A 12,500-nucleotide genomic window follows, 5' to 3' on the forward strand; every position below is an offset into this window, starting at 1 on the left:
TAATTATCTTTAACTTCGGAAAAAAAAACTATTTTGGATAATCAGGCTTCAGCGACTGTCTGGGAGAAAATGAGGGCCTCAGAGAGTCTCATGGGAAGCCCGACCGATGTATATGATCATTTTAAAGGTTTCATGATAAATTACAGAGGCTGTTTGGAACATAAAGAGTTGCATTATAACATGCAGGGGTTTGTTTAGGCTGTTCTTATAAACTGAAGGAACTGGGTTTAGACTTATATGGTGTAAGGAATATAGAGCGTGGCCCATTGGGTTTCATTTTTACCACATATACTCCGACTCTGCTAAGCCCGTAATGAATGTGCAGTGGGTGTCATAATTGCAACAGGCACCATTAAACCTGACTTTTCTTACAACCCTTTAAAACCTTGTTTTTCAATTCGTATTATTATGTGATTGAATTTGTTGAATTTTATATCTATTTCTATTTTGTTGAATTCTTTACAATTGAATGTTTGAACTTTTTACTGAATTTTTGTTTACCTTCACACTTTTGTTAAACTAAATTTTAATTGTCATTTATCCACAATCACAGTATACAGAAGAACGAAAATGTCATTACTAGGGGCCCAAGGTGCATAGACTATAAACCATCAAGAGTAAACATTAGACATAAATAATGAGTACACATTAAAACATAAAAGATCTAAGGTGCAATAAATATGAGGTAGATGTGATAAATATGAGGTTGAAATAAGTATAGGAATAAGTAATGTAACAAGAGTAAAATATTATTATTTTATTGTGTTATTATTTTTCATTGTATTTTCTTTTGAGTGGTTTTTATGGTAAAATATTCGATTGAATATTGTACTGTGTATGGATTTATATATATATTTATATAAATGTGTGTGTGTGTGTGTGTGTGTGTGTGTGTGTGTAAGAGAGAGAGAGAGAGAGAGAGAGAGAGAGAGAGAGAGAGAGAGAGAGAAATAAAATCTTAAATATATGTAGAAATAAAATATTTATTTTATTGCCACTGTATCAGAATAGTTTTTGGGATAAAAATAACTTTTAAGTTATTTACAAAAGTAAATTCAAACAAATTACAGACCATACTTCAATATAGTTTTTAATCATTAGCGACACAAAAAAAGCTCGTTCGCAGACAACATTCTCTGCTTGATATCCATTTGCCTCTGGGACTGTTTGACCGCGGGGCCCAAGCACTTGCCCTTTAGTTTTACCTCTGGGGCAAAAGTAGTATCGGGTTGCGCAGACTCGTTCAAATCGGCCAATTCTATAAAGCCTACGTAGTGTACGGATGTGCCATAAAAACATACAATATAAGGTTTTATTTGATGCTACAATGCCTGGTTTTACTCACGAGATATTATTCATAGTGCTGTATCCATATAGTACTGCATCTTAGAAATGCTTTTAGATGTTTTCGCCTCTTTAAGCTACCAAGTTTCCATTTCCTCGGCACATAGTTTCCAGTCCTTTCTCCGTTTGGTAACCATGCCAGGGTGAAGTCAGTGTGAGCATCCTCCACTTCAGGCACTGTGGTCAGAGGAGACAAATTGAGCTGAACCACCAGTGGACAGAGGAAAGCTTAGGCAGGGTGGAGCTGAACAGGGCACAGTGCCATCGGTACACAAGCGCAGACAGGCATCAGAGCTGGCAGTTAATGTGCAGCTAGACTGAGAGACTAAAGCAGTTGCTGGTTTAGTGGGTAAGTAAGTTCTGGTGGCTTATGCAGCTGACATATTTCACATAATAATCACATATCGAGAGCTCTGACTCCGACCACACACTAATAAAGGCTTTCTTTTATAGACCAGCCACTTATAATAACTTTCCACAAATACAAACATTCAACTTTTTATTTTTTTCCTAAACAAACCAACCGGCTATTAGATGACTAAAAATAAAAAAATAGGTTAAGGGTAAAAGACTAAATTATGCCATTTTTGTAAAAACAACTAAGGTGAGTGTCCCAAGCATTGCAGAAAAGCAGTATATCCCTGAGGTAAAACTCTTTTTGTGTCATGGCTTTGTTGTCGCTGATGGCTACTCAAATTGTGCAAGCTAAGCAAAAACCTGTCCAAACCTCACATCGTGACAGAGGTGTAAAAACTACCTAAAAATTATACTTGAGTAAAAGTATAGATACCTTTTTGCAAAACTTAATCCAAGTTAAAAATCACCAATTCTAATATGACTTGAGTAAAAGTATTGGAGTATATGATTTAAACAGTACTTGAGTATTTGACTCATATTGAATGTAGGCTTAAAGATGCGCTACTTCTCAACACCAAGTCACATGATTATTGAAAAGCCCAAAACAGTAGACTTGTGAGGTTTTATTTCCTAAAATACAAATCAAGTTGTACACATCAACGCTACGTTTACCATCAACACAACAGCATCTTCAACGGGAATGAAACAAAGGTCAAACAAGAGGGTCAAAAAAATAATAATAAGACAATGTAATGAAGGATTCTTTTAAAAAGTTATCTTCAACTTTTAAATAGAATTACAGTATCATGTCACAAAGTGCCATCAGTATTCAATGAACAAATAAAAAAAAAAAAAAATTGGAGTAAATTATTTTAGATAAATTAAGAACAAATATTTAGAGCTGATTGTTATTTGATGCACTGCTCAGTCTCATGTAACGGCAATATTTTTAAATTTCAACAAAAGCTGGTTCTCAAAAAAAAGATGTGAGTCGGGGAGTGTTAATGACATCTTCAACAGAGGTGCATAATGTAATTGGTAACAGTTATTGTCTATGCAAATATAGTGAGGTAAAAATTACATCTATTGAATCATAAATGTAGTTGGGCAGAGAGTAAAAGTTGCTTTTATCTTTGATACTCAGTAAAACTAGAAAGTAGTCAAAAATAACTTGGAATAAAGTACATTTACTCAAATACTTTACACCACTGTGTCTTAAGTCGGCCTTTCCGCTACTCAAGGACATAAAATAACTGAGGCATATAAAATTTGGATTCACCCCAAAGAGCTGAAATCAAATCTAGAATCAAATATTAAACATTTTATGGCTTCAAAAAAGCCATGAAAGTTTAGATGTTTTGCAAAAATGTGCTGTGTGTCTGTGTGTATATGTGTGTGTGTGTGTGTGTGTGTGTGTTGTTGTCTCTGCATCCTTTACGGTGACCTGCCCCATGCCTTCGTCCCTTCCTCCACTCCTCAGTTCTCTTCCTCCAATTCTGCCTTCCACCTGTTCTTCCTCTCTATGCCTGTCCATCATGCTTTGCTGCAGGAAGTGCTCCCAGGTTGACCCTCGACCCCAGGCAGCTGGGCTGCGTATAAACAGCTCATTTTGTCTGCTTCCTGTTTGGCCTGAACGGGTGCAGCGCCTATTTTCGTACTGTTTACAGATGGGCCTTCTTCAAGAAGCTGTGTGTGCGTGTGTGTGTGAGGGTCTGTAATGTTTGTGTGTGGCTGTTTATTCTGTTTGATAGCAAACGCTGCTGAATGTCCCTCCTGTCATTACGCGGTTCTCGGAAGGAGAACGGAGTAGCATGCTTCATGCACATCTCCCCAGAGCTGCAATTTATTCTCTGTGTTAGTCTTTTTGAAAATGGACTAGTTGCGAGTCCCACGGTTATTAATGCATGTCCTGACATAGGTTCATCGCTCGTCTTTCGTTACGGTCTATGAGCTCATAGTGCACAAAGCAGTTACACGTGTGTGTACAGACATTCACTTTCTAAATAATAGGGTTTTTTTTGTTATTTTTGCTCACCAGTGACATATCACTGTCTGTACTTCTAGCAGCTCTGGAATCAATTAGGCAGTTTATTTCTTTGCCAGTGATCTCTCATGGTCTTTCCTTCATACTGTCTGTCTGTCCATTTCCTTACCATACCAAACATAACCACATACACAGTTCCTGATCAATAGGAATCTACCAATGCATTTGGACTCATGAAGATCAGGAGTTTAAATGCCAGCACCACTTTGCTACCACTCTGCTGGGCACTTGAACAATGCCCTTAATTACAACTGCTCCTTTGTAAATCACTCTGGATAAGGGCGTCTACCAAATGCTATAAATGAAAATGGTGTAAAAATGCTAATCATGTGACTGCTCCAAGGAAATGTTAGCTTCAATAGTTGCAAAAATGCTCCCATTGGCACACCACCTATGGGAACCATATACAAGTGCAGCAGTTATTTCATTTTTTCATTTTTAATCAAATCCCAATGAAATTCATGTGTGTGAGAAAAACTAAGGCTACGTCTACCCTAATCTGGACCTGTGCCATTTCCGTCTGATGTTTATTTACTTTCCAGCTCCATGAAATGTCTCAGCAACGACTAAAAATGCGTCATCATTTTCGAAATCCACACTGTGTCCCAAAAACTGTTTTCAAATGTATCCACTTTGGAGAGCGTTTTCAAAAAGCTATGTTTTCGCTGACTGAAAACGCCCTCTCGGTAAGGAAGGAAGGCCAAAGCGCAAAGAAAAATATCCGTTTTTAAACAAAAACGTATTAGTTTGGACATGGCCTAAGTGTTTTCACAGCTTCTGACACTCTATTAACAGCATGTTGGTCAAGGAACTAGATTTGTTTTTCGAGAGTTAGCCATTTTGCAATGAAAGAATTTCCAGATTGGGCAATGGCACCATTAAAAAGGCTTTCTCTCAATTAGATTTAGCTCTTTTTTGCAAATTTTGTCTGCCAGTTGCTGATGCTCATCTTACCGGTTAACTCACTACAGGACTTAAGCAGCCTCTATGGAAATCTGTGCTTCAAAGAACTGTTAGCAAATTTCGCTAAAAAGGAGATGACTCATAAACCATAGCGTGTGTGGGTAGGATGGGAGGCTGTAATTAATTTAGTGGCCAGACTGTTGTCAGAAAGCGCTTTTGTTAGTCTCAGCACTAATTGGGTTTGACCCTATTAAACGGCTGTATTAGGACTTCTCACTTTGATCAGATTTGACTGCTGCTGTCAAACAGACGTTCGAAAAAGAACGTATACACATTCAGACACAGAATTTTCCTTCAATTCTTTTCCACTTCAATACTCTTATATCCAGTTAACTATGCTGTGTGGATTCTCTCACTACGTTAGCTACACCGTATATCAGTGGCGGGCCGTGCATTTGGTACCAGGGCCTTCAGTGGGGACGTACCCGCCTTAATACACCTCTTAATACCACCATCACGTCGCAATTATAGAAACCATCAACACAAAAACACAATATAACAACGGGTGCATTACAGAGAGAGAGGAATTTAACATATGGAGGGTAAATACCATTTTACTAAAGCAAGAAACCCAGTTAAGACTCCAAACCTCTACACTACAACCACAACTGTGCACCTACATCATCTGGAGCAGTTCAGAATCAAAATATGTCTAAAACATTAAAAAATTTAATAAAATACGACCTACTCACCAGAGATGCAGATTCATAATTTGCACCGCTCCTCAGAGACTGTAAGCCAGTGGTACCGCTCGTATTCACTGGTCTGGAAGTAGTGAACAAACCCTTTCCCGGGCTGAGACAAGCTAGCTAGCTTCGGGGTCGGCCGACCTCCTCATGATGTCTAGCTTTTTTAAAAAAATTATTTTTAAGTATGTCCGAGACCAAATAAATTTCTCCATAGGCGTAAAAAAGTCTAACAGATCTATTAATGTGTGCAGAGCGCTACAGAGAGGTTTTGCCAGTCGAACCCCCTCATGACCAACCAATCAGAGGATGGAAAAATGCTGACGCTATTCTAGGCCAGCTAACTGCCCTGTGTGGCCAATATGAAATCTGATTGGTTAAAAAAAGACCCGTTGCTAATATTCTCTATGGCCAAAGAGCCAGCAGTATTGACTTTGAAGGCCCTGGGCAGATTAGATTGACATGGCAGCACATAGAAGCCGAAATCTGATTGGACAAAAAAATCTAACATCGACATACACGTACTGGAAGCAGCGCAACCAAGAGAAACCCTACGAAATGAAGAAAATAAACTGTTGGGAATAAATTAATACAATTTCATGGAACAAATATTAGAATTTATGTTGTAAATGTCGGTCAGTCCTTCTGATAGTGTTTAGGCCTGCAGAGAAGGCTTTGCTGGTACTGACCGCCATCCACTGATGTATATATATTATGTGCATTAGCATTAACTGCAGTGACATTGTTTGATGGTGTACAATTTGCAAACACTTATCAAACACACCAATTTTGTCCTTGGTAAAATGAGCTTGCTAATTAGCTGGCTTTTCTAGCTAACTAGCTTCCTAGTGTGCTAGTAATGTTGTAGTAGTAAAGATGACAGGACATTTTGGGTTAAACTTTTTTAAAAACAATTTCCTCTCTGAATTATTTTTTGAAGACCCAATTTGTGTCACGGTTGTATTGTAGGGTTCAGTTTTTGTTACAGAAACCCAGTGACCTCTTAATCGCTATATATGTTCACTACATCGGATATAACTGTATTGTCATAAAAGACCTATGAATTGTAGTATGAAATTTTTTGTCATAAATTTTTTGTGAATTCTATATGGTCTGGAATGTCGGCAAGAACAGATGCTTTCTATTCTCACTTATGTTATAACAGCTGTAAGCATACATTTTGTCTTCTTCTTTCTCTTGAAAAGAAGCCTGTCATGTTGGTGAGAAACTGGAATGCACAAAGTTCTTTGTCCTCATGAAACCTGTAGGCTGTTACATAATGCTGAATACTGGAGACTAATTTCTATACTATTAAACATCCCTATATCAATATATCAAAAGTTATTAGCCTTGAATGATTCAACTTCTGACCAATCAGATTCAACAATTCAACAGCGTTGTATTAAAAGAACAAAAGGTTATGGGAGAACTTGGATATTTGACTTTTGACATTTTATTTAAATGTAAATTCCAATTATTAAATATAATATCCTATGGGACGAACCATGCCTGACGGTGTGTGACGAGATTTGTCGTACATCACGTGCTGAACCAGAACAGGCCACTAATAGCTAATGTCTTGATTATGCTTGAGGAACAGGGTATTTTTTTTTCCTCCCATAACTTTTAACAAGCGATATACTGACAGGAAAACACACACACACACAGTACACTTCTGTGTTTTAACATGCTGCCACTGCATTCCGCCATGTGGATTGGAAACACACTTTTGTCCCAAGAACAGCATTTAAAGCCAATTAAGCTCCCATGGGGTAAAAAGGCTCTGTGGAAAGGGGGTGTTGGGGGGGCATTTTTAAAGGCTGTCACCTTAGACATAGAAAAACACACACTATTAAAGCCACTTTCCGAGTGGCAAATGTGACAGATACTTATAGCTCCAGTGTGTGTAAGAGGGTGACAAAGAGTCTCTCACTGTCTATCTGTAGATATCCTCTAGCCCCCCTCTCTGTCTCTCTTTCACCCCTGATAACCCCTGTTCCCACTCTCAAGGCCATTAGTCACTGCTGAGAGGTGTAATTGTCACGGCGAATAGCCGCACCACACGCCCGATGTGGACGAAGACTTCCTTTTGATGTAAAAATGTATCCATGGCGATAATTCCTTCCCTCCAATCATTTTCCTTCACCCCGCCGTTTTTTTTTTCTGTTCGCCTGGGTGGATTAATTGGATGCAGCTTGCTCGATTAACTGGAGCTGATGCGGTCGTCGCCCGCCACTGTCGAGTTTATCCAACTCGCGTTTGGCTACTGTCCCCCTCTCGATTTTTTTCACTCATTTCTCTCTTGTTTATCCTACTGCATATTTTTACGAAACGCCAGACCAAGCACACGCTTGTTCTTTTTGCTCGTGCGCTTTTTCCCTTTGTTTAAATATTTGGACCTTATTACATTAATAAGGTCTGCGCGAGTATTTATGCGGCGTCCCCGATATCCTGTACGTCTTCTTAAATGCCTCATAAGACTCTCCAGGCACTTGAGTGCCTCCGTTCATTAAAGCCGTTCCACTCACTTCTTGTTGTTTTATACGCTAGTGGAAACTGATGAGTTGCGTCTAACATAGCCGGTGGTCTCCGGTCTGGTTAGGTTTCTGGGTTTTTATTACCCCCCCTGGCATTTCTTGGATACACAGGCATGGATCTTAGGCTATGCACACTACATTTAGGGCTTGCAGCGACGGTATGTGAGGAAGCCTTTGTACAAGCGTGTGATGAAGAGAGACTAATTTCGATGCATGAACTTCAAATATGCTAGGGTGTTTACTTTATCGTTGTGTTTTTTTTGGATGTGGATATGTATGTCTTGGTCCCATGTGTGACTGTGTGGGTGCTTATGTTAAGTTTTTATGTGAGGGTGTGTGCTTGAGAACGCCTGTTTGAGCAATTGTATTCCAAAGGCATATTTGTCTTGGATTTGGCCTCAACATTTTTATTTATTTTTTTCATTTTCAATTTCTGTGTGAACGTTAATACGGACTTTCAGGGCTAAAAAGGTCGTGTGTTTTCGCTCTGTTTTACAGAAACCTAAGCAACAACCGCATCCGAGTCCTGAAAAACGGCTCCTTCGCTGGACTGTACATGCTGGACAAATTGTAAGTAACTGTGGTCATTGTTGTCTTCAATCATCATCCTGATTCTCAATACACATTTTTTTTCATGGACATGCTTTGATCTGTTCTATCTTTATAGTGGACCTCAGCCCTATGTGTTTAAGGCCACAACATGCAGAGACTGGGCTTAGAATTATTTTTTAACATGGTTGGTAATAATGTTGGTTTTGGAATGTTATTTCCCTTTACCTTGCAGTCCAAGCTGAGGGTAGATCCAACATTTGTAAGGTACTGCTCAAGTCAAATCCAAGTAGGGCCCAGAGTTCATAAGTTGCTACGTAAGTCTAAAGTCCAAGATATGTCCAAAGTTCATAAGGCACCATCCCAATACAAACCATGTCCCTAAACTAGCTGAAAAACCTAATTTAAATAAAAATCTGAATGGGAACCTGAGGAGGAGTCTGGTGACTGTGTAGTTCAACTGTAGCAAAAAGGTTCCTCTTGGGTTCTTTGCATCATTATTTATTTCCTGAGAGTGAAACATTATGTTGTAAGATCTATATATATTTCCCATCACAGGGGTTCAGATTTGAATCAGATTTAAGATTAGATTAGATTTAAGTCACTGCACACCGTAAAAACGATGAACTGTAATTAAAGGACATTTGGTGACACCCAAATGAGGATGGGTTTCCCTTTGTATTTGGTTCCCTATTATGGTTTCTTTCTCATGGCATCTCAGGGAGTTTTTCCTTGACACTGTCGCCACTGCCTCGCTCATTAGGACAAACTTATACTTTCTTTTATTACCGCTATATCCATGTAAAGCTGTTTTGTGATAGTGTCCATTGTTAAAATTGCTATAAAATAAAAGTAATTTCATTTCATTTGTTAGGATTAAAAATTTTAACATTTAAAAAATCATAGTCTGAAAATTTAGACTTTGGCCATTAACATTAACACATTACCTATTGTTCTGTTTTTCTTTTTTTTTTTCTTTTTTTGGTGTGGGTTATCAACAATGCCTTAGTGCATCAGTTGAAATTTCCTTGAGCAGTACAGTCTCAGTCTTTGTTCAGATTTCAGAATGGTGTAGCCATTGCTTGGAAATTATTGTCTTTTATTGATTCAATTTATTTGAACCTGGTTTCCTTTAAAAAAAACAGTCTGTTGGAGTGCAGTCTCTTAGACTGTAAGAGTAAGACATGACAGTTTGCATTCGTAAACTTGATATAATTCACTATTAATCGCAATCATGGATGTGCTAGTCAACCCAACAAAAGTAACAGATAAAGAATGACTGCCACTGATATCACCATTGAGGCAAATTATAGGATTGTCAAAGTTTGTCTCAGACGACCAAATCATGGCCAAAATCACACATTGTGCAGCTTAAGCTGTGACTACACTTGCATCAGTTGTAGACAATTAAAAACCATATTTACCAAATTCGGAATCAAGAATTAAACAGAGCCATGGTGATGAAAAAAATGGCTTTAAAATTCCTTTGTATATTATATATGAATAACAGATGGTCTTCAGAGTAACATCACTTTTTTCCATTGACTTTTTGGTCAAATCCACTTTTACTAATTTACAAATTGTTTATTCACCTCATGTTAGGTGGAGTGTGTCAGTTTCAGCCAGGCAGGAAATGAATTACAGCAAAAAAATCAGCTAAATGATCAAGGCAGGGTCAGCTGCAGCTGCTTGGAATTAAAAGCAGATTTTCTTGTCTTAATTAAGTGCTGCTTTCTCATTAATGCCTACCGGAGAGGCTGAGAAGAAAAGAAAAAGGAGAGAGAGAGAGAGAGAAAAGTCAACTCACACCTTTCCTCATGCCTAATTTATGACCCATCATGGCATACCTCTGTTTTAATAAAAAAAAAAAAAATTCCTACAGATTTTACATGAAGAGATTATGTTACTGAAGATGTTCTGACAATTTGGCAGTCTCCTTAAAAATACTTAGTGAGAGAATTTGTGTTTATAATGTTAGTGTTACTCATATGGAATATTTGTATCAGATATGTCATTATCAATATGGCTGCTTTCTAACAATTTCATATAGACAAAGGTTTGCAGACTCCTGACCATAATCGCCCAATCAGGTACTGATGTAGACGAGATGAGGATGCCTGGGGTGCAGTCAGCATTCTGATTAATTCTTAAGGTGTTCAGTAGGGTTGAGGTCAGAGCTCTATAGCAGGAGATCATCCACTTCAACCAATGTAAATCATATCTTCATGGCTTTGTGCACAGGGGCATTGCCATGCTGGAACAGGTTTGGGTCTTCTAATGATGAGAAAATTAAAACTATTCTATATAGTCAATAATATAGTGTTGTAATTGGAAAATAAACAACTTCAGGGTAACTGTGTCTCTGCTTTACATTATCTCTAATTTATGAATTATTTTCCTATAATATTTTGTCTTATTATGCCAGCATTAGTTGTGTGCGTGTGTGTGTGTGGGTGTGTGTTAATATGTAAGACAAGGCCTCTTTCTCCCTCGTGTGGAGGTGTTGTTTGGGGTAAACGGATCTGATAGTGCTTGTTTGTATAAGTGCAGACAAATGCCCCAACCCAACCCCCCCAGGGAGCTGCAGAGGGTGAGGAGGAAGAAATCTGAGCCGAGGTCACAAATCAGATTTCATACCTGGGTTAGTGGTTAAAACAGCAGGAGGGCTGAGTGGAGGCTGATTTACAACTCTGAATGAAAGTGGAACCAGCGTATGCAACACACACACACACACACACACACACACACACACACACACACACACACACACACACACACACACACACACACACACACACAATTATTGAGCCTCACCAATCCTACTGGGGCGCCAACATTTTTTATAATCAAACAGCAGGCATGTGACGAACAACAGCTGTAATGAAGATCTCAACACTTTCTTTCTTTCTTTCTTTCTTTCTTTCTTTCTTTCTTTCTTTCTTTCTTTCTTTCTTTCTTTCTTTCTTTCTTTCTTTCTTTCTTTCTAAGCTATGTATGCACATACTGCATCTCAATTAGTGTTTAGGCCACGCCCACTTCAGGTTTCAATTCTAATACAGAGGCAGAAACAGACAGCATCATTATGTTTCACACAGTTTATACAGCAGTCTTTACTTACTGCAGAAAGTAGGACCATTATTACTCAGTCTTTACTGCGTACACCTAATAATAACATGACCAATGACTCATGACTTTCACCCCTCATTCTCTCTCTCTCTCTCTCTCTCTCTCTCTCTCTCTTGCAATGTTTCTTTATTTGCATCTTCAGAGTTGTTGGCATGACATTTGTATAAGTAACACTGCCAAAGCATTGATCATTACCACACATATGGTGCTGATCAGAAATAAAGTGAAAAATCTCTCTGAATCTCCCTGGATCACTTTCGCTGTATCTCTCTTTCACCATCTCTCTCTCTCTCTCTCTCTCTCTCTCTCTCTCTCTCTCTCTCTCTCTCACACACTCACACTCTCTCTTTCTCTCTCCATCTTTTTTTTCCCCCCATTCGGTTTCTCCTCTGTGCGTCCTATTATGGAAATCTCTGGCCGACTCTTTTGGCGGCGCTTCAAGCTTCTAAATACGTTGCACAAGGTTCTCCATAGACCGGCTTGAGAGGCCGTCTGGTTTTGTCTGTGCTTTAGAGCTGATGTTTATCACTCTTTGTCCTCCTGCCTTGCTTTGATCTCTCCGTAGGTTTTTGTAGGTGTGTGTGTCTGTGTTTGTGTGTGTGTGTGTGTGCATTTCTACTTTTGTGAAAGATTCAATGCACGCAACATGTGATGCAATCATAGAGGTGCTGAATGAAAGTTTAAGCTACACTATATAGAATAAATTATCGGGACACCTGTTTTTAGATTTTCCCTTCACTTGAACTATGAGACTCAAACCACATGACAATGTCCCTGTGCACAAATCCCGCTCTATGAAGATATGCTTCACATGGTTTGGAGTGGAAGATCTTAAAAATCCCCATCTTTGGGAAGAATGTGAATGCTGACTACACCCCAGGCCTCCTCATCTCA

The 12,500-nt window shown here is 38.7% G+C and overlaps 1 protein-coding gene across 1 annotated transcript in view; it reads left to right on the forward strand.

Moving 5' to 3' along the window:
* Nucleotides 1-12,500, forward strand: part of adgra2 (adhesion G protein-coupled receptor A2) — a 60,671-nt gene that overhangs the window by 17,835 nt on the left and 30,336 nt on the right. The window contains exon 2 of the mRNA XM_083554007.1: nt 8,430-8,501. Coding sequence (XP_083410133.1) covers nt 8,430-8,501 — 72 coding nt within the window. The remainder of the gene's footprint in view (nt 1-8,429; nt 8,502-12,500) is intronic.

This window comes from Silurus aristotelis, assembly GCF_946808225.1.
Source record: "Silurus aristotelis genome assembly, chromosome: 11".
Lineage (NCBI taxonomy): Eukaryota > Metazoa > Chordata > Actinopteri > Siluriformes > Siluridae > Silurus > Silurus aristotelis.